The 24,183-nt window shown below is 39.6% G+C and overlaps 1 protein-coding gene across 2 annotated transcripts in view; it reads left to right on the forward strand.

Annotated features, from left to right (window-relative positions):
* Positions 1 to 329: 329 nt before the first annotated feature.
* Positions 330 to 24,183, forward strand: part of LOC135504528 (paired box protein Pax-7-like) — a 65,111-nt gene continuing 41,257 nt past the window's right edge. The window contains exons 1-4 of one of the 2 annotated variants that reach the window (XM_064923206.1): positions 330 to 852; positions 2,037 to 2,272; positions 2,855 to 2,999; positions 3,281 to 3,409. In XM_064923206.1, the coding sequence (XP_064779278.1) occupies positions 765 to 852; positions 2,037 to 2,272; positions 2,855 to 2,999; positions 3,281 to 3,409 (598 nt within the window). In that variant the 5' untranslated portion in view covers positions 330 to 764. The remainder of the gene's footprint in view (positions 853 to 2,036; positions 2,273 to 2,854; positions 3,000 to 3,280; positions 3,410 to 24,183) is intronic. The other variant, XM_064923207.1, reaches the window with a different exon arrangement.

Here is a 24,183-nt window from a genome sequence, read left to right on the forward strand (position 1 = left end):
TTAAGCCATATGCAACTAAAAGCCTATATATCATATGCGTAAATGAAACAAGAAACTACATACTTAAATCCTGAATTAAGTTTACTTCTACGTCCAAAACACACTGTTTTTATCTTTCACTGAAGAAGCATCTTCAGGGCCCAGTGGCCGTTTCATCTAAAAGGTTTGGATGGTTTTGATGCGGCATGCAATGAATGGGAAGGCGCAAAATGTGTTTTACGTCGAATGCCGTTTTTTGTGATTGGTGGAGAAAACTTGGCTGTACTCCGCTTCCCCTCATGAATAAAAGAAAGCTCAGACCAAGAGCCTATCCGCGCGCGCGACAACCCCCTACGCCGTGCGCCAAAGTTATCACTTAAACACCCAACCTCCATGCAGACTTTGTCATCAAAAACTACCAGAGCTTTTAGGAAAACGCTGCAAAGAATTAAGCAACCTTTGCGCACTTGAGAGTTAAGGGACACCCTCCTCCCTCTCTCTGTACACACACGGTGTACCTTTTTCTCAGCAGTCCTGTTTCGCTCATGCTCCCCACCGTGCTACATCAGAAGTAAGTGTGTTTTACGGTTTTGGGGTCTTTCGTTTTCAGAGATTCGTCCGTTTGGATGAGTATAGGCCTATTTGTCTTTTTTCATTTTTTATTTTTTTGTTGAGTGGACTGCACTTTTTTATTTCATCGTCAAAACAATTACCACAAACAAGTCTCGACTTAGTTTAGCCGATGAAATATTGGCCTTGTTTTTCCTGCTACTTTTAGCTGTAGAATGCAGTCGTCTTTGCCAGGAACAGTACCGCGAATGATGCGACCAGCGCCTGGACAAAACTATCCGCGCACTGGCTTCCCTTTGGAAGGTAGGTGATGCATGCAATTTACAAACATCCATCATTGTCGAAATTACTGTATCATTCCAAGCAACATTTATTACTAATTTAAAGCACGTTGGTTATCAACAAAATGTGCATTTGATTTGGGCCTTTATCCTCAATCACATTTGAAACGGCAAAATGTTGACTATAGTTATACAAATTGAAAGGACAAGTTAGTCTATTCCTTATTTTATACACGTTTGCCCCCTCTGTAGACTACAATGTGTTTTACGAAAGTCAAACTTATATTAGGATTTCACAATGGCCATGTCTGGGTACTCGATTATGTGACTGTTTATGTAAATAGACAAACGTGTGAATAAAATGTACAGGCACAATTTATTTGCATTGATTAATCGTCCGTGGGAGAGTCTCCCAGACAAGGTTCGTGCTCAAGTAGCTCCAATAAAATCTCAGAGAACACGAAGCTTGCAAGTTATCTTAGATCCGGGATTTGTTGAAGTGTCCTGGTGCTGGAAATAAAAGTAAAATACACATCAAAACGACGAATCAAAGGATTACATCAATATTTGTACGGCATGGCGGTGAATAATGAATCCGGACAAAGCCACACACTTCACAGCCTCTTCAATGACGGATGGAACACTCAAGTGTCATCTGGCTAATGACAAATTCTGCCTTCAAATCAAATATTTTTCCCCAAAATAACTTGTCGATTCTGTTCTAAAATGTCTATTTTTGTCATTTTCAATTTCAGTAAGCTACGGATTCATTCACTTCAAGCATTATTGGAAATGTGTCCAATTAGTTTGAATGTAGTAACAGTGGGTTTAGGCCTTTATGTTGATGTTTTTATGGCCACGTTTAATTTCTGAATAGGACAGCCTATAGGCTACATTCATTTATTTGTATATATAGACTACATAAATATAGGCCTAGCCTACATTGTGCAATAGACTTCCACTAGGTCGTATAGCCCAATAACTATTGCATTAGGCATCCACATATGCATTATTGACTATCAAAAAATCTTCGAACGCTACAAAAATATGCTAAATATTCAAACATGTAGCCTACAGGCCTAAAGATCAAGCAGTCATCATTTGCACTGTAAAACAATATGCATTCCGAATAAGGTGTTAATGCCAATGTTGCATTTGGTGAGTGCACGAAATGTTTTCACAGTAGGCCTTCTTTCTTCTGTACAGTGTCAACTCCCCTGGGTCAAGGTCGGGTAAACCAACTCGGTGGAGTGTTCATCAACGGAAGACCACTGCCAAATCATATCCGACACAAGATAGTGGAGATGGCCCACCACGGTATCCGTCCCTGCGTGATCTCTCGACAGCTACGAGTTTCCCATGGTTGCGTGTCCAAAATTCTTTGTCGGTATCAAGAAACAGGATCAATCCGACCCGGGGCAATAGGAGGAAGCAAACCCAGAGTGAGTTTGAGAAAGTTCTACCTCACAAAACAACAACAACCATTATTATTACACGCTAATATCCTACAAATATCAAAATACATTTAATAATATTATTATTAATAATACTATTTATATTAGCCTATTCTTATAATTATTCGTACAATTATTATTATTATTATCATGACTGTTTACCGTTATGGACCACCAAATATTTAAACAGTAACTGGACATCCAAGGTATTTATTGTATTTATTGTGGATATTGTCCATTCCATGTTTGTTGCTTACCTATTTATTAACCTGCCATCGAAATGGACAAAAACTAGCAATTTCGTAGCCTATATTTCCGGTGCCTTGAGACGTTGAAGTTTACTAATATATATTTTTAAAAACGGAATTAGTTCATTCAGATTTTATTTTTCATTACATTCAACCTGTACTGAAGTTATTTTTCTCGTGCTCGTTCTCCTCTCCTTTCCTCTTTTTGTATTTTTCTTGTTTATTATTCTATTTTCTGCATTGTTTCTGCTTCTCATTTTCTTTCTCGCTCTCTTTCTTTCTCTCTGTTCTGCTATCGTTCTGCGTAAATTAAACCCAAAAGCAGGTAGCAACGCCCGATGTGGAGAAACGGATTGAGGAGTACAAGCGCGAGAATCCCGGCATGTTCAGCTGGGAGATCCGAGACAAGCTGCTGAAGGACGGGGTGTGTGACAGAAGCACAGTTCCTTCAGGTGAGGCCTCATCTGGTAAGCAACCCTTTTTACTACACAAGTGATGTTTGCTCATATATATTTTGTTATACTAGTTCTCCATAATAGTGGTCGATATGAAACCATCACAAACATTATGTTGATGACGTATTTAGAACTACAAGCACAGTTTTATGTCGGCCAAAAACAGGCCTATAGTGTCACCTGAACTTAATTGCAGTAGGTTATTATTTCGATTTGTTTACATTTGTTTTAGCCTGTGTGTAATGACTATGCAATTACCCTAGGCCTACCTTGTTTTGTTTTTATTATTCTAGTGAGTTCCATTAGTCGTGTTCTGAGAGCTCGATTTGGGAAGAAAGATGACGAAGAAGATTGTGATAAAAAAGATGAAGACGGAGAGAAGAAAACCAAACACAGCATCGATGGCATTCTTGGCGATAAAGGTAGGCTAATTCAATTGGATTACATTCGCGTTTTAAAACAACCTCTTACAGGCCTATGCACAACATTCTGTGCGCTCAATATGTTGCAATATTTTTATTCAGCTTTGTTTGTTTTGTTCACGGAATGCACTTCCTTAATTTAAAACGGACCTAATTGCTCTTTTGCACACATTTGTGATTTTTTTCGTGATGTTAAGCTGTTTGCCAATACAAGCGTAACTAGACCTGCTTAATTATTTATATGAGCCTTGACGGAGGGTATTTGTGACTGCATTCATTTGCACAACAGACTCCTTTGGTGCTGGTTAATGGTCCCTTGAAACGACAACTGACAGATGACCGATGTAACAATCAATATCAATTACGACCAGCAGGTTGCAGCGATTCTTGATCCTGGACATTAGCCTATTTAGGTAGCGCGTGTTTACTGCTTCATAGCTGGGTATTATCATAGTCCTATAGGCTCACTAATATGTAAGCTAAAATAAACCGGAAGCTTGTCATTTGCTAAAACGATAAACCGGCAGCAATTGTAGCCTAATTCGTTTTTTTTATTAGGCCTAGGCCTATTTGAAAATGGCTTATTATTATTTGTTACACTTTTTTAGTTGTCATTTTTTGGGTCAGTTTTAAACATATATTTTATTATGTGGAATATTTAGGCTACAAAGAAACGGGGTTGTCTTTTGTCCTGACGCGTTTTTGTATGGGACCTCGGTATTATCTAGTCAAAATACATTAGATCCTGTGTCTGAAAAAAAAGACAGGGATTTCCAAATGAAATGATCAACCATTTTGTCGCCTATCTGTTGTTTAAACGGTCGCACAAAAAGCCTTTCTCTAAAGCGACAGCCTCTCTAAACTTGAAGATGAACTTCAGTTCTCAAGACTTCCACTCCATTGAAGGCAAGGATTCTGAGGTACAAAGGCAAACCCCTCAAAAGCAGGGTAGTGAAAGGAGGAGTGGGACGTTTTTTTCACACTTAAAAACCCGCAAAGAAAGGGGGAGAAAACTTTGGACAAAAGGCCAAGAGGAGAACGAAAGGCGAATGAATTATTCAATCCACCCTGCTGGTATATAGTTTTGTAATATTATAAAATCGTCTGTTGGAATAGATTAAGCAGTGGAGGTTGCAAAATGTGTTTCGATTGTTGTTTGGAAATGCATATGCTTTTTAGAATCGAGCTCATTTCTGTTCTAACTGAATATTTACTAATGTTTTCTCAATGAAGGGGGTGGGATAAATGGGTATGTAAGTGAATGTAGACTAGCCTATAACATACTCTTAATCTATTTCACAAACCGATTCATTGACAGATGTTTATAGTTTTTTTTCTATGGGCTCGTGTCATGAAATGGCCTGTGTTGTTGGTTTATCTCCATGAAGTTGCCTGCACTTTGTTAGTAGATCTGTACATAACTGACCTATGGGACATGACACCAGTTCATTATGGACTACTGTTTATTTTACGTGTCGCTGTATGATCATGTCATATTGTAGACAGAACGCCTCTCCATGATAGCTCGACAGCCGTGTTGAAACGGGTTCCACTGACAACAATTGACCCGCCAACAATTGAGCCGATTCAGGGGCCAGCGGGGGCTGTAGCGCTTTTGATTAAACCACATTTCTTCGTTAGAAATCTAACCCGATTGGCTTCAAACCACGTTGTCATCGGCCTATTTGTCAGTAGCCTAGCCCATGCATACACCGTGTGAAAGTAACTAAGATTGGGCTATATAGGCTATGGATATATGGCCTAGAATGTACATTAACCCATAGGCCCCACTGTAGATCCTGCGTTCTTTTGGACATGAAATGGTCTCGCAAACCCTCTGTAAATGTTTTGCCCACGTTTGGCTTTTGATGGTGACATGTTGAAACCAGGCTACCAACTGTCCCATTTTTTTATTCTTAAAAAGACTCATCTCTGCGCTTGTTTCATTCTATCATCCGGCTGGCATTTAATAATGTTAAGACTTATTACAGCTCGTAATGAAACCGGTGTCTGTTGAATAGGCGTCTGTGTTGGAGAGGGGTGTAATAGCTCGCAGGCATGGTAAGAAATGTATTTATCCCCTATCAGCCCTCACTCTTGGAGTTTCAAGCACAAACGTTATGTTGAAGGGTTTTAGAGCAGATTAAATTGAGCCTTTTATTTCTTTTCACTTTCATCTCTAAACGGCCCACTCTGCAGCTAGCCGCAGGCACAAATTCATGAGATTTTAGGTTTCTTTTATAGGCTATAGTTGTCGAGATTGTATTCATATATTTATTTTGTTTTATTTCATTTTTATTTTGGGATTGCATTGGAGCATATAACTCTTAACATGCCAAACTCGAATCTGGTGATGGAAATGTCAATTTGAAGTGAATTGTACAGTTCATATTGCAAGCAAATTGCTAGATGCATAGGCTTATTAGAATACAGCGGGGGTGGTTTCACCAAACAAGGGGGCATCGTGTTTGAAGTCTGAGCTTTCAAAAATAACCACTGCTGTCCATTCTGATTTTAAGTTGACTGCGAATGCTTTGGCTTTTGGGGAAGAGAATACTGCAGCTATGCTCCGTAAAAGAGTAGGCCAAATGTTTTCCATCCATGCTGATATTGACAGATTGCATTAGAACGTATTTAAACACTGCGTGAGTGACACGTTTGCCAAGTTTAGAAGGGGACTGCTGATAGTGGCATAGGTTGCCCCTTCCAAAGAGCTTATGTTAAGATGTAAAGACTTATGATATGATGTTTTGTTACACTAGAGTAGACTAATTATAAGGTAATAGTCTCAATATATGTTTACAAATAGATAGTAGGTCATTATGATCGAGATCAAGAATTTATTACGTGATCATATCAATGTTTAAAAGATTTGCATTCAACCGTCATCAGGATATCTGCATTGATCATCCCATTGGCATAGCTATATGGTCTATGTTCGATGAGTGACCTAATTTCAAATGTTGCATCGGTGCTGAGAAAATGCACACCTAAATGTTGGCTGAAAGGAGTGTATCGGTCAATTCATAAAGAACAATTGGTTTTGATTAAACCAACACGCACCATCTTCAGCCCTCATGCGTGATAGAAGGGACAAATGGACACTTGAACAAACGGTCGGATTACCTGAGGTTCTCAATCTAATCAAACAGGGGCCAGGCGGGATTTGTGACTGTTGTGAGTGGGATCAGAGGAAATGATAGAGGCGACAGGGAGATAGCGAGATGTCACTCATCCCCAGGCCCCAGACACGACCGTTCTCTGTATTCAATTTCAAACGACGTTAAATACACGTCTTAAAAGGAGACATATAACCTAGAAAACGCGTTTGGAAATGATAGATAGGCTATACCGAGAACTCAAAGAGCGACCGAAAGTACCCATAAAACCATGATATAAATGGTCTACTTATTTAAATGGTTATAGAAATAAGAGGAGCTATTGAGCCACATTGAGGAGTCATGCAATACTGAATAAAAACAAAAGGCTGCCATATTACATATTCCGGAGCATGATCTGGCATGCGTGCTGCTTTTTCTCCGAGACAGTTGTAGAAAATCGAAAATTATATTTAGGAGTCCGAAATAGCCTAAGCTTCATTGAAAGAAAAAGGATGCCTGGATGTGTCGAAAGACCACTTCAAACAAATCCATCTAGAATGGTGAGAGAGATTTAGTGAAAGTATGGGGAAGTTATTTAGTTATTAATAAAAAAAGAAATGTCCTAAGGCATCGAGAGTGACTCCATCTGCACTTTCTCGCAGCTATTTGGCTGGGTTGAAATTGAGGGAGACCCAAATGTTGGGTAGAGATAACACAATCATCACAGGCTTGGTCCTGTGCTGAGCATCAATGTATTCAACTCGGATTAACCTCCCTTTTCCCCCTCTCTGCCTCTCCAAATTTCATTGGAATTTACATGGCGAGATTTTTAAGAAACATAGCCTATAAAAAGCACAAAAAAAAACAACAGGCTGCGTGGAATATTTTAATAGCGGAGGGGGTTGCATCAGTTGTCATAATAATCACAAATGATAGCCCAATAGACTTAATAATGCTAATAATAATGATAATGATAATAATAATGTATGCTGGGTTTATATATATATTCCTATAACTGTTATTTCATTCTAATAGTATGCTGATATTAAGATATTATGTACACTTCTACTTTAAGCCTTTCGATTGGGTAGGCCTATCCGTGACGAATGCAGTTAATGTTGATGGCGATTCTCGCTTACAACGTTTCAAGACCGAAATAATAATTATATGCCATTTAATTCCACTGTTGTGGCCAGAAATATAGTGTTTTTTAGAGGTTTAACAAATGTGCATGGGTAGGCTATAAACCCGTCGACCAGACGGAACTCTATTACACGGAATCCCGATAAACCAAGTGACATAATTCGTGGAACAAATCAAATTAGCCAAACCAGCAACAAATGACCATAATTTACTATTTAAAAGTCTTTGTTAAGCATGTTGCATCTCTTTAATGCTAGGAATAATAAGATACCCCATTCATCCGGTGAACGAGGGCCTAGTGCTTTATAAGGCCATGTAGGACCTTACTAAAAATAAACATGGGGAGATGTCAAAATCACTCATTCCCAAAACGAGATTTAAGAGGCAACATAATTCTTCTGTAATTTATTTAAATCAGTTTTGTTAAGCCTGCTTCCCTGACATCAAACAATATTTATATACGTTCATTGAATAAGGGGTCATGGTTTACATGCTTTTGTGCATCTTACAGGCAGCCCAACACCTTCACATTCCCCCAAGAGCATTCCTTAGAATGTATTTAGATGGTCGTTATTAAGCAAGAAACACCATGGGGTGGTACTGCGGTAAATTAGTATACACTCATTAGATTAGGAAAATGATATTATGATGGCGACGTATATTTTTCCCTTCCATGACTTAGGCTATAGTCTACATCAACATCACAGCCGCTGATTGAACGCATTTTCAAAATGGACAGGGGGAAGTCTTACATTGATGACACATTTTGTCCTGTCAATTCATAAGACATAAGACATCTAGAGAAAGAACGATCTTAGCGTAAGCCTCTTCATCACGTCGAATATTAATGTGCAATTATACCCCAATGCTCTGGGTGACCCGCTAACCTGAGGCAGACCCTGGGGTTTTCATGAAGGGGATTTCGTGTTGTGTGTTTCAGACATTTTAAGAGAAGAGAGGAGGAAAAAAGTAGGTGAGGAAAAGTAGAAGCGGCTAGAGGAAATTGAGAGGCTTATAGTCTTTGATCCTTGGGTGCTTTTGCTTATCAGAAACATTTGTGGTGACACCACCACAATGGGAGTTCATCATATTACAGACTGCCAGTGCTGCTTTCAAGCCTGCCTGTCTATTAATTAAAGCACTTTTGCCATGTGGGACAGGGCCTATACGAGTGCACATGCTACCAACAGCGAATACTTCTCGAATCTCTGGTGGGTTATTTAAAGGGACAATCTCCCCTTTTGGGCGACTTAGGAAAATTCCAAGGTCTTCTGTAGACTACATGGGGATTTTTTTTCTCCTCATATAAAGGCAAGTACATAATCCTTTCCTGCTCAATAACTTTAAAGGAATTAACTCCCCCCTACCCAAACATTCACCAAATCTCAAGGTGTAGAACTTTCACGGAGTTATTCATTTTACTTTAAAGTAGGCTTAACTGTCCAGTGAAAATCTCACTTTTAAAAGTTCATATCCTGTTAACTCATACCCAAATAATGTTGTTGACTTGTCTTATACTCGTATTTGTGGTCAAAGCATACATTGGAGATGAAATACTTCAAAAACCCCATCTCAAACTTGTATCTCAAACAGACCATTTAAAAAAATGCTTGCTATTTCCTCATGGAGAATGATGTCATCCTGCCTCATTGGCTGAGCTGGCCAATCAGTGGTCTACTGGCGTTCATATTTTTTTAATGACCAATATACATCCACACCATTCTATTGTTGGGGTACGCCCACACCATTTAAACACAGCAAAGCTGCTTTTTAACATAAATAATTACCATTTATTTTAAGGAAAATTATTTTGCTCATCATCGAATTAATTATAGGTCCTATTTCATTATGTATCGAAACACTGGACATTTACTTTAAATGTATGTATAATGTTGCATTTCATTTCCATTTGTCATTGACAATTACATTGAAAAACATTTCTAGTTGGTTGGGGTCAGGGATGTACTAGGGAGCTTGGTGGGGGACATGGCCCTGCAAGATCTGAGGAACAAATCGGACAAACGACAAGGGAAAACTCCTGCTGACACCAATAAAAGTATTGGCCTCCGGGCTTCCTATGTGGTGTCACAAATAGTGTTTTTGATACCACGACTCGCCATCAGTCTATTGTTGTACGCTGCCCATAAAATTGAAAGGCCAAGGAACTATTGTTGACCCCAAATGAAGACCGCTCATCAGTTGATGAGAAAATGGGCTTATGTTTTGTCTTGCATGGTCGTTCATCAAATATACAGGCCTGTATGCCTTTTAACTATGAAAATGAGTTAATATAGTCTATATTAATATCTGATATCGAATGTTTAATTCAACTCAGATGTAGCTTAGTCTGGTATTATGTCCAATTGAATAAACATGTTATTTAATGTATAATTATAACCGCATTATGATTGAAAATATTTAAATATATTTGACCAAACTGAAGCACAAATATTGTCACTATTGTAGTAAGAAAAATAGAGCTTGGGCTACTTGTTGATTTTCCTTTTATTCTTCATCACTTCCAACTGCATCAATGGCGTCTTTGAGAAAACAAATATATAAAGAGGGGCAACTAAACTGGGAAGCGGTTTTGAAAGCGAGAATAGAAGCCCACTTCTTTGCCATAGAGCGTTCAGTAGCCATTCCTTAATCCTGCTTTCATTTTGCCGACAAATGCCAAGAATCTTGTTTGGCGACCCAATGGGAGACTGATCAGTGAACAAAAGGGAAGCATTTCACAAAGCAGAAATGAGCAAAACGAGGTCCAGGGCAGTCAGAAGCCTTGGGCAACCATTAAGCTCCGTTTGCAAATGATAGCCAATGGGACAAAGGAAAACACAAAAATCTTAAACTATACAAATATGGCTAAACAAACGGATTGACAATGTCACCGAATGTTCTGACGGTTAATTGATCCCTTGGTGAGACGCATAGTGATTTTTGGAGATGTCTTATTGTGCAGGGTTATCGAGGGTGTTTTGTCAAATTAGAAGTAGCCTACTTTACTCATGGGGCATTTTGGGGATTTATCAAGAAAATATAAATCAGTAAAATATTGCACCAAACACATAAAGTAATCGAAAATGACATGACACCTAGGCCATTCATAATAGCCTACCGAATAACGCTTGATGGTGCAGAATTTAGAAAATAAGACAGGATCGTATCTTTGAGTAAAACATGATAAATTAACATCGCCAGATTCTACTAATCTACATTTTTTCGTCGGTTTCAAGTTACACCATTAAGACCAGGCATGTATCCTACAAAGAAAAGCAGACCAAACCACCACCTACAGTATAGCCTATGAGTTTTGACCACGCAATAAAGACCAGTGGTTTCCTTTTCGTTTGCCTGTCTGCTGTGTTAACTTGATATTTTGTGCATGACTGGTTTATTAGACACCGCATGTGTGGGGATTTGACAGCGGCTCCTGGGGTCTGGATACCTTCAGTTAAATCCAACTCATTTCGCTCTCTCATGTAATTCATCCGGGGAACCTAGGGAGACGGCCCACGGTAGGAGAGGTATCTTAAACCCTTTCATCTCAGCCTATAATAACTGGACCATAACAAGTTCTCAATGCTCAGGTTCAAACCATATCATCATACCATGAGAACATTGCAGCACAAGGTTAATTAAGGTCGAGACTGCTGAGTTTACCTAACATAGCTGTTAAGAACGTCCCATATAGCCTACCCTTTTAAATTAGCCTACAGTAGCCTATAATTTGGTGAATGATAATAACGGTATATTTATTTAATAACCGTAGTATCATTTATAATAACATTATTAGTAGTATTTAAAAAATCTGTCAAATAAGCATTTCGCTGCACCTGCAATAACATCTTTAAAATAACATTTGATTATTATTATCATTATTATGTAAATCAAAACTTTATATGATAGAATATGAATTATGTATTGATTTTTTGGGAAATGGTAGTTTGGTACGTCTACCTCGCTCACTCTGTGCAAGTTAATATTTGTGAGTTTGCTGTGGCCCATTTCCAAGAACGTAGATCAAGTTCAAAGTGACAGAAACAGGATTGAATCAGAGAGGAATGTTAACTTCAATTTGAACATTTCATATTATCTCACACACCAAGGGAACCACGTTACTTTTGCCCAGGTGGACCTGTGAGCAAATGGAGGTATAATGAGATGTTAGTTTGTCGACACAGGCACAAGAAAGTCATTCTTACAAGTGTATTTGTCTAGGATTCGACTACCTAAAAGCAAACGCTGTTCAAAATGCACAAATCCATTCTAATTGGGTATGAAATGACCCTAAATATATAGAGATTAAGCAACCATTAAGCCCCTACATTTTCTTCTAAAATAAACCTTGAAGCCGTTGAAAGGTTTGAAAGTGGATTAATGGTTCTATATAAGTCTTTGCATGAATGTAATTTGTGCCACTTATTTTACATGCCATCCTAAATAATATATGTGAGAATATATTTAACCAACAACCATCAAATCATTTATATTCACTTTAATTCAAATTATGTATTTTTACACCTTAACTTCATCATTGTACACTCAAAGCTACCATTCTGGAGAGATTGAGGTTATGCAATGCAAGGCCCTAACTATCTTGCTCGGCCATGTTAAGTGTATGTTGTCTGCCCAATCATTAGTGTCTGTTTGCGTGATATACATGTACTTTCAGGAGAACACACATTAAAGTTAGAGACTCATTGTCGATTTTATCCAGGTTGCATCTGTGTTATAGTTCATAACTCCCTCTGTTAGTGTCAGTGACCAAGGAGCTAAACGTCAACTGTTTGTGTTTTGCCTTTTAGAAGCCTCCTTGTAGCTAAACTAGCTTTTTTTTGGTTTGGCCTGAAATCCCCCTGATGTGTGTCTACCCACTCAGTCTATTGATATACAAGCAGTCACTTAAAAAGGGAAAGAAAGAAAAAAAAGTGAATGGGGATAGAGAACCGTCTGTTATTTTGTGTCTTTGGCCCCGCACCATTGGCTATTCAGGCGAGTTGATGAACTCCTCCAAAAGTTTATTAAGGGGAAGGAAACAATGCAAACCAAAGGCTTCAAGCAAACAGGCTGACAGTTTATAAACTAGCTTCCATTGAGCCTCAAAGGCAGATGCATGAATACGTTTGAATGGGCTCCCTCAAACTGACACAATCGAGCTAGACAACAGCCATGTTGAAAAAGGAGGGGTTTTACTCTTCGGTGCTGCTGCGGTGCCGATTGGTATTTCCATGCATTAATGTACATCTGCAGTGGGAAGCCTCCAATCTGGGGGTTGGTTGGTTGGTCTGGTCGAGTCAAAGCGTTGGTTTTTGCTGATCTTTTTGCTTGTGTTTGAAGTAAAGCCTTGTGTTCCGCACGCCCACTCTGGACAGCAGGTGTCACGACACTGAGAGAAATATGCTAATCGCAATGAAAAAGAGAGTGAGGGAGAGAGAAACGTTTTACTTATGCTCCCTCGCTTTTTCACGGTATGAACCGGAGCATTTCTCGTCCACATGCAGGTTGAATGGGTGATAAGTGGCTTTTAGCGATGATGGTATTCCTTTCAGCCGAAACAACTTTGTTCTCAGTCCAAGCAGTAGTTCCTGCTTGCCAGATCAGTCAGTGAGTGTGTTGGTTCGCTTTGGGTTCAGTCGTTGAACATAATTGCAAAGAAACCATTTCTCTTGGAATGTTAAATTATGTTTACCAGCTAGAACCTTGCTGAGCAGTGACTGTGGAATCAACAGCCTGAGGAAACACTGCTCTTACGAAATTCACCGACTAAAGTTTCTAAACCCTCTCCACCCCGGCCTACAACCTAATTGGGGACTATGATTTCTGAGTGTATCCAGCCCAGACCCAATGCTCCCTAAGTGGGCACCACCCGGGAGAGGTGACCCTGGGCAGCCTGGGGGGTGTCTGAATGCACTGCGGACACAGCCTATAGCAGCCATCCTAGCAGGTGTCACAATTAGCAACACAATCAGCCTCCATGGCCTGTGGTCATTGGGTGTCTGTTCAACCAAGCCGTGTAAGGCGGGCTGGATCTTGGGGGACAACTCAAGGGGGTACACGTGGAGCAGGGACAAGACTAGGGCCTGATTACCCTCTGAAACAGCCATTAGAGAGGATGACGTCGCAGCAAACAAAAGTGGAGAAGAAATATCAATACTTTGTTAGTTTTCCAAACAGAGCCCCCTCGGTTACACTCTGCTCTCGCACATTTCCCAATCACTTGTTGTTTATATTTACTGTAAGTGTCAACAGTCGCTGTTATTGTTATGAACATTTTGGCAGTGAATTATTGGAAGTTATCTTTGTGTACTCTGAAAATGTCTTTATTAGGCTACAGTCTGGCTTACTGGGCAACCCCCTGTCTGTTTGTTTTATGAAGAGATATTGCCATAGTCATGTGGAGAGCTGACAGTACTGTGTTGTTGGGTGTTGAAGCCTGGGGACAGCCATATTGGTGGTTGGGTTTGAGTCAGTTTCTGTTCAAACTCATAATTTGTATTTTTTTAAAGGCCTCTCTTTTCACTACCACAAGAGTGCTCTCTTTGAATCCTTGGGATCACTCGCAAAAAGGGGTTATTTAAAAAAGATGAGAACTTCCTAGTATGTTTTATAAAGCAGTTATTTAAGAGTGGGCAAATGTTGCATTAAAAACAATTCGAGTATTACTCAATGTGATTGATATGTTTGGTGCCGCACTCTAGTAATATAAACATAGTGTACTTAGTTTTGATGGTGTCAAACCCCTTTAAATACCCATATACTTTGTGAAAAAAATATTCTGTGTATATTATCTGGATTGTCAATATTTATTTGAAGATACTTGTGAGGACCTGCGTTGACATATTTCCCTCTTGTGCTGTTTTGTGTGATTCTACATCTCAGTGGAGGAGCGTGGGTCGATCAGATAGGAGTGCAAACAGGCGTCTCAAATTAAAAGCTTTTATTTCACCGTAAACCTGTCCCTTAAAACCTGCTGCTTGCTTATGGAGTAGATCACTTGTTTTACTAGGCAGTCATAAAAGGACGATGGAAACTAAGGTAACCAACACCTGTCTGTATTCGAGGATATCCAAATATTGCCACAACAGACTCTAACCAATAGGCATATTACATTTAGCTTGTGGCTCATTTGAAGTGAAGTTTGACATTTTTTACAGATGATTGTTTTAAGCAATAAGGCACAAGAGGCACTATGTAATGAATATACTCACAGGTAAATGGCATTGTTTGGCCTGAGGCAAAGTGGTTGGACAGTTAACCCATTTACATGGGACTATATTCATTACATCGCACTGACCCGTGTGCCTTATTGCAGTTTTAAAAAGGTTGCCAACATATTCAAATAACAATGAATGAAATATCTTAATTAAAAATGTTATTTTGATACAATTTTCATAAAATGACATTATTCCACTAGAAGATATAATCCGGACACACAGCTGGTTGTTAGTTATTTTGGCCATGTTGCTACAGACGCTCTAGTAGTTAATTATTTTTGCATAGTTGCTTTGAAAAAGGATTGGCCGCCCGTACTAAAAAAAAAAACATTTTTGCGATACAGGCTGACCAAAGTTCTTGTCATTTGCTAACTAGTCAACTTCAGGTAACTCAGTTGTCATTTGCTAGCTAGCTAGTCAACTTGAGGTAACTCAGTTGTCATTTGCTAGCTAGCTAGTCAACTTCAGGTAACTCAGTTGCGTCAAACATTGCACCAGGAATGACAGTACACTAGCTGCATTTTTGTTTATTTTAGCTTTTTTTCTATTGGTATAAAATAATAATGATGTTGATGTGAAATTTCGCCTGGTCTCGTCTGGACAACGTTCGTCCTCAATGGTACAGGGGAGATCGCATTTCAAGAGTGAAACACTTTTCGGGGTCGGACAGGCAGACAGCGTGGCTTATATTAACTACTGTTGTACCAAACTAAATGCTAGGCTAGAAGCGAGGGGAAATGTACAAGCTGAGATAAATACAAGAGATGATTTGGACAGCAACGTGAACATGACGATATTGTTATGGAGACGCAGCGATAATTCAGTTGGAACTTCTAGCAGACACAGGCGTGCCAGTGTCGATGACTACAGCGTGGCTTGGAGCGCTGCTCGTCTGATCGGCATCTAGGATCCAAACAACTATTTTTAATAACGTTCCTGAGAGCCCTGACTACTTCACAAAATGGTTGACGCTAACACATTTAGTGGCAAAGCTTACTTCAGTAGGCTGGGTTCACAGGTCTCTGTGGTGCTGACTCATCCTGGCCTTGAGGCTACAGCCAGGTCATCCTCTGCCCATTAACACCCCACCTAACTCTTCCTCATCTTCACTTTTCTCCACCACAACTGTCTGCAAGGCAGCAGTGAACTGAGATGAGATTTTCTATAACCCAGGATAATTGCTTCCTTGAAATATTTATTGGGCTCACTTTTATGGATTCAATTGATAAGTCCCTCCCATTTCATGGCCTAATACAATGTTAACCATTTTTATGAAGGACAAACACATTTCAACCAATTGTATGATTTCAGTATTACTTCACAATGGTCACCTATTTATATAAACAAGTTGCTCTCTGCCATTGTGTGTGCTTGATTAGTGAGTAGCTAGACACATGTCTACATTCCATTCTGTCCAAGAAGTATGTTTAAAATGAACAACAATCCTTTTGGGCTAATTCCACGACAATGGGGGCATGACATATATAACTAAGTACAAAGGCATTTGGCCAGTGTCACAGCACTGATTAGTAGTTAACACCATGGTCCAATAGTTTAAAAATCACCATTAGCCCACGCCTCTTATGGCCATAAAATCTCCCATTTTCTGCTCCTTAGCATCTTCACCCCGGGATCTCTGCCCTTGCTTTATTTATATGTGTGTTTTGCCCTCACACAAAGACAATAAACATGTTCCCAGAGTGTTGCAAATCAGAAATTTGCTCAGATTTTTCCCCACCGACTTGAATAGTGAATGCGGTGGCCAGTATGTGAACAACAGTAGGGCAGGCCAGCTGCAGGAGAGTGGTAGGGAGGGAGGGAGGGAGAGAGAGGGGGTGAGGCTGTTCTCCCCCAGCTTCAAACAGGGGGCTTGTCTTACAGTTTTTACTAATGGGCTTACTTATGCATCCACTGGCACTCTCCCTCCATGCTGATTCCCCCACCCCTCCACACACACACACACACACACACACACACACACACACACACACACACACACACACACACACACACACACACACACACACACACACACACACACACACACACACACACACACACACACCTAACACCAAATGATTCCCCCCTCCTAACACCAAACTACATTTTTCCATCCAAAATCCACAATATGCTGTTGACATTTTAGAGAATTCGTTCTATCATGGTGTGTCTGCCAAAAGGGAGTAGTTTTCTTTCTTACGATTCCCACAAGTCAGTATGTGTTCATTTTTATTCATCATTTATTTACACATGCGATTGAATTTGAGCCGCCTAAGTGATAGACAAGTTTCTCGTTCCTGTTTTAGGCTTGATTTGACCAATGTTTCACCAAGTGGATATAAGATCTGCTTGAAAAGGACAGCTGCCACACTGTTGATTTTTCATCTTGGTTTTAAAAGGATGCACTCCCAACAGAAAGGCACCAGATCAAGCTCTCAGCTATCTCCCCCTCTCACATAAACACATGGGTTGCATTTCAAAGCACCTTTTAACTGTAATCTTTAAATAGACTCAACAAGTCGAAATCACTTATTTTGTTTGCAGGGGGAGAAAACCCTTTTCTATGATTATTAATCTGCTTTTATTCAAAATAAGATTATTCTTTGCTCTTATAAAACTTTTGGCATTTTCTTTTTTAAGCCCCGAGCTGTCCACTAAGGGCTTGCATTTGTATATCTCTAATATAGCTTTGTCTTGAGTATTATATTTCCACCCCGTCATAATCTAACTCTGTGGTTATATTGACAGTCAGCATTTTGTTATTTATAAGGCCGTTTTCTATCAGTAAATGAGACATATGCATGCCACAGCTGGGGGAGAGAGAGCAGATAAAGACTTTGCATTTAATAACCGCTAGTTTGCTAAGACGTAATGCCTTGATAAGGCAAACATATTTGTGAGGGCTAGATTGAGTTCAATACCAGTTCTATACAGCATCAACTGAGAGGACAGAGCCGGGCTGCGCTGTGTCCTAGCCTATACAGATACAGTGTTGTGTGTGTGTGTGTGTGTGTGTGTGTGTGTGTGTGTGTGTGTGTGTGTGTGTGTGTGTGTGTGTGTGTGTGTGTGTGTGTGTGTGTGATGATGATATCCATGATACAATGAATTCTCTGAAATGTTAACAGCATATTGTGGATTTTGGATGGAAAAACAAAAAAAGTTTGGTGTTGGAATGGGGGACTCATTTGGTGTTAGGAGTGTGTGTGTGTGGATTTTAAGCTATGCATGAATATTCATTAGAAAACTATTGAATTAGTCTACATTTTGAAAATACTGTATATTCAACAAAACCTTACAACCTATGCCACCATTCACTGTATGCTTTGATGTAACTATACATTTTTGTGTTTTTTACTAAATGATGGCCATTGTGTTGCAGTCACTGTGGGATGATGGCTTATTTATTGGATATTGAATGAGTTAGATGAATACAGCTTTGTAGGCTACTCTGCTTGGAGTGTCTGTGGTTTTTATTCATGGTCCTACTCTCTGCATCAGTTTAGTTTAGCCTATTTTGTGGCCGCTTGGATTTGAGGGTGTTTGTTGGGGGATCAGAGTCCGATGCCAATTGGCAGAGTTTGCCAGCTTCCCTTTTGTGGCTCTTTCATAATTTTATTACTTTCGCTTTGACCTCAATTAGCGAGGTCTTTATATCAGGAAATGAAAGAGCACCGTCGGGTACAGAGAGGGAGATCTGTTGAAAATGGACACCTGCTCTTCAAACGCCAAGCAGCCTTCCTATTTCTGGCAGGTCAAATGAGCACTCTTTCCAGTTTCTGTTGACGACGTTAGCTCAGCACTTCCTTTCAAAATGGGTGGTCATTGTTCACAGTTTCGATAGGAAATTAAAATGATTCAGTTGGAATGGGGCATTTTTCTTCAATGAAAGTGTGAGTGGTTACACAGCTGTACACGTCAGGATGACTGTACAGTATGTGTTATATGTGAGGTTTAGATACAGAGATAAGATTTGTTGCAAACCACAGTACTCCCATAAGTCTCTAGTACTATTATAATCAAATACTGTACATCTATTGAAGCCTTACATGTTGTTGTTAAATTACTAGCTATTAAATAAGCCATATAGAGATGCATCACACATTGGGCAACACATACATCTTCCAGGTGCCAAATTCCCACCCCTCATCAATATACCAGGCCTACGTTCCTGCAACTCTCCTCCACCACCCTACCCCACCCGCCCTCCAACCCCCTTGGTGCAGTCCATGCTGTTTCCCAACCTTTTAATGGTTTAATATGCAGTCAGCACTTAGGTGTGCTGTTCGGCTAAGGAGAGTCAATATGTCAGCGTTTATTGATGCCCCACGGAGCTCCGGTGGGTTGTCAGGCTCTCTTTTCAGGGCCAAGCGGCCCCTGAGGTGCTGCCTCTATTGGGCCTGAAAGGACTGGGAGGCCCTGAGTCCCTCACACAGAGGCGGGGGACACAATTTTTTTCTTTAAGGGGTCCGCTTCAGGAACATGACAAGACCCCTAAACGAGCATCACTCATCATCTCTCCACCGTTGCTTTTTATTTTCATTTTAAAAAGAAAGAATAGGGGCCTAATTGTGTCTTGTGAAAGCAAGAGATTATGGAACCGTCCTCCGTCCTTTCCTTCTCTTGTTCACTTGCTTCTTGCTGTTTTCTTCTTCTTCTTCTTAGTATTACCGCAACCATACAATGAGACTAATGTGAATCAAAAGAGAGAACTTTGAGAATTAACATTGTTATTACATACCTGAATTTGATGCAATGACCATTAAGATAATTTATGTCATAGCAAGTGAATCCTCCTGATCCCACCCCCCCCCCTATCCATCCTCTCTTGCATCCCATCCAATCCACTGTGGTGTTCTGTAGACAGTGAGTACAGTGAACTTAAGATCTCTTGCAGGGAATGGGGGAGGAGGTGGGGGAGGAGGTGGGGGTGGGGGTGGGGGGGGCGCAGGTTTGGATAAATCTAGCCCCAAGGCCTGAGAGACTGTGGAGAAACAGATGCATGTCAGAGATAGCACAGCATAATGGCCTGTTTGTACAGTGTGTTTTTTTTTCCCTTCTCTCCCTCTTTAAACTGTCAGACAAAGAGAAGGGTTGCACAATGGCAACAAAATGCACACACGCATAAGGATAAACTTGTTCAGGAAATATACAGCGACAATACACAGTTATTCTTGAGGAAGTAATCAAATCAAATAAAAACTTTGTAGACAGTGACGCATGGTGTGGAGTTATTCCGTTAGCTGAAACTGGTCAATGCTTGTGTAAAACTGAAAGCAGGCCTTGATTGTAAATATACTGGAACTAATATGATTTTCAGAATGACCCATAATGAGTGCATGCTGCTCTCTCCAGAGCTCTGTCGCTCATTGTCCTTTGGCCGACATCCGGGACAAACAAACTCATGTCAACAGTCAACAAACCATGGATGTTTCACCAATGTTTACATTTACTTTACATTAGATGCGTCTCTTGTGGGAACAAACATACGCACTTGATGTGAAGTCCATGACAGTAATTAAGATGATAAATGCAGAGAAGATTATTTACAAGGTACCTACATAATGTAGACAACATGCTCATGATACACTGCTAATAATACCCACACAAATGCCAATAATGATAATAAAATGATCTCAGTGACATTAGAGGGCGATCGAAACATATTATAAGCTGTCGTGTAGGGGAATACAATATGACGGCATGATATGCTGTGTGTAAAAAATGTGTTCTGTAGTATTACAACTAGGGCTGTCAAAGTGAACATTTGAATTGTAGTTAACTTTTGGAATGTTTCACACTGTCATTTTTTTCTCTCGCATCTATTAACATGCATTTCCAGTCTGAGTTTCCGCATGGACCCTTTTGAGCGCATCACACAAAGCGCTCACTGCTGTCGGTCTCTACGGCTAGCAGCTTCTGTAGAGCTGTCTGCCTCTCTTGTGGTGTTGAAATCAACCACTATGCGCTTAGCTTTGAGCAACAAAGTTGAAGGAAAACTTCGAACCATAAACACTTTCCCATGCGTTTCTTTAGATAACAGTAAAAACTGAGTTTACACAGAAGTATACTAGGCAGTTATGCTAACGTTCGCTAGCTAGCTAACCAAACGAGAATGGCTGAATTGGCTCAAAATTCAACACAATGATTTTAATCAGAACAGAACTTCCATTCCAGTAAGCTACTGTTTTGGTTCTAGTTCTTATTCAGGTCAAACGATTAAAGCAAATGATCCCAATTCTAGTACTGTAACAGCTTGAGACTATTTCATGTTGAACATTGATAAGAAGTAGCTCAGGCTAGATCTAATAGCTGTATGATATTTTACATGAACTTTTATATCAGACCTGGCTGTTATTGTCTTAGAATACAGTAGAATATGTTATTATTGTCTTAGAATACAGTTGATTTTTCATTTTTATAATCAAAATATATTATACCAACAAACCAATGGAATTAGTTTAAAATAAAAACATATATTTTTTTAAAATTGCAATTAATCATAGTTACCCACAGAAAACCAAGGCCATTGACTTGATAGAAAAAAACATTTAATCGTTAGACAGCCCTATCGAGAACTATGTATTATATTTAATAGTTCATTTACTTTACATGGGTGACTAACTGTACGCTATCTTTCTAGACAATGTGTCAATGGCATTTGCATCACTGACACTAAAAGAAAGACAGTCATGCTCTGTATCCCTTTGGACTTCACAAACCAGAAGCTAAGTGATGGTCAGTACAGTACGGTCTGTGGTGAAGCAAAGCGCTAGCTGCCTCCTCACACTACTTCCGAACAGGCAGCAGAATCTCCAATTGATTACTCTTATCACAACAATATGATCCCACTGGGAAACACCAGCCTCCAATGTAGCTAATGAACAGGCTTATTTAATTAGAGTCAAATGAGAGAATTTAGCTAATGTTCATTTTGATTCCTGTTTCAGATTGATTCCTCAATTAGAGGGAAGGTTGCAAATGTATTTTTTTGTGTGCAAACATATGGCATTGGAGAATGCCTTGGACCCTGGAGGGGTGTACACACTCCCAGATACTTAATTAGCCTCTAATTTGGTGATAAACACAGAGCCTCCCTGACATTTTATCACTCTCCCCAGAACTTTCACATGGAATTATAGCTATCGTTATTTAATCATCCCAGATGACTTCAACAATAGCAGAACTGCCTTTAATTTCGACCCTAAGTGTTAATGAGATTTGTTTCTGTGTGTGCATGTGTGTATAACGAAAGTAGAATGTGATATTTATGTGCTATACACTGCCTTCGGAAAGTATTCACACCCCTTGACTTTTTCCCCACATTTTGTTGTGTTACAGCCTGAATTTAAAATAGATTAAAAAGAAATTGTGTGTCACTGGCCTACACATAACACTTCATAATGCCAAAGTGGAATAATGTAAAAATGACAAGCTGAAATGTCTTGAGTCAATAAGTATTCAACCCCTTTGTTATGGCAAGTCTAAATCATTACACATGTGTACAAAGTCACGCAATAAGCTGCATGGACTCACTCTATGTTCAACAATAGTGTTTAACACATTTTTTTTAATGACTACCTCCTCTCTGTACCCCACACATACAATCATTTGTATGGTCCCTAAGTCAAGCAGTGCATTTCAAACAGATTCAACCACAAAGTCCAGGGAGGTTTTCCAATCCCTCTTAAAGAAGGGTATCTATTGGTAAATGGGTAAAAAAATAAATAAAAGCAGACATTGAATATGCCTTGGAACATGGTGAAGTTATTAATTACACTCTGGATGGTGTATCAATACACCCAGTCACTACAAAGATACAGGCGTCCATCCGAACTCAGTTGCTGGAGAGGAAGGAAACCGGCCAGCGATTTCCAGGCTGGTCACTAGGAACACACGCTGATTTCAGAAGTTTGAAAAGATCCTGAGGATGTTGATATATGCCATCCTCGGCGCTCAACAAAAACAGTGGCCCTGCTCTGGGCTCAAACTCACATTGCTCAGAGCCAGAGAGTGCTGCTTAGACCACTGCACCATGGCAATTCATATTTGTCTTGGAAGCAGGGAGACTACTTGAGGATACTAAATGGAAACAGTGCATTATTCTTTTTTAAATTTAAAAGCAAATTATGCTTTCCCCAATCCACAGCCCTGACCTTAACCACTTGAAATGAATACCTAAACTTAACCCGTTATGTTGTTTCTGTTTTAACCCTGTAATCACGCAGAATGAACCCTGTAACCACGCGGAATTAATGGGTCAAACATTGACGTTCATCCAATTATGTAAAATCCCGAAGTGAAACTATGAGATCAGTTTGGGATTTCACCATGAGGCCAATGGTGACTCTAAAACAGTAACATATTTTAATGCTGTGATAGGAGAAAACTGAGAATGGATCAACAACATTGTAGTTACTCTACAATACTAACCTAAATGACAGAGTGAAAAGAAGGAAGCCTGTACCGAATACAAATATTCCAAAACATGCATCCTGTTTGCAAATAAGGAACTAAAAATGACAAAAATATTTTCAAGCATGGTGGTGGCTGCATCATGTTATGGGTATGCTTGTCATTGGCAAGGACTACACTCCTAGAAAAAAAGGTGTTATCTAGAACCTAAAAGGGTTCCCAAAGGATAACCCTTTGAAGAACCCTTTTTTGTTTCCAGGTAAAAACCCTATTGGGTTCTATGTAGAATCCTTTCCCAGAGGGTTCTACACGGAACCCAAAATAATTCTACCTGGAACTAAAAAGGGTTCTACCTGGAACCAAAAAAAGAAACAATTTGGAATCCTTTTTTCTAATTGTAGGGAGTTTGTTCAGATAAAATAAAACAGAATAAAGCTAAACACAGGTAAAATACCAGCGGGCTATCTGGTTCAGTCTGCTTTCCAATAGACACTGGGAGACAAATTCCCCTTTCAGCAGGACACAAGCCCAAATATACACTGGAATTGCTTACCAAGATGACATTGAATATTCCTGAGTGGCCTAGTTACAATTTTCACTTAAAATCGGCATGAACATCTATTACAAGACTTGAAAATGGCTGTCTAGCAATGATCAGCAACCAAGTTGACAGAGCTTGAAGAATTTGATAAAGAATAATGTGCAAATATTGTATAATCCAGGTGTGCAATGCTCTTAGACTTACCCAGAAAGAGCCACAGCTGTAATCGCTGTATTGACTCAGGGGTGTGAATACTTACGTAAATGAGGTATTTCTCTGTATTTCATTTTCAATAGATTTGTAAAAAATGTAAAAAACACGTTTTCACGTTCTCATTAAGGGGTATTGTGTGTAGATGGG

Source organism: Oncorhynchus masou, chromosome 18, assembly GCF_036934945.1.
Source record: "Oncorhynchus masou masou isolate Uvic2021 chromosome 18, UVic_Omas_1.1, whole genome shotgun sequence".
Lineage (NCBI taxonomy): Eukaryota > Metazoa > Chordata > Actinopteri > Salmoniformes > Salmonidae > Oncorhynchus > Oncorhynchus masou.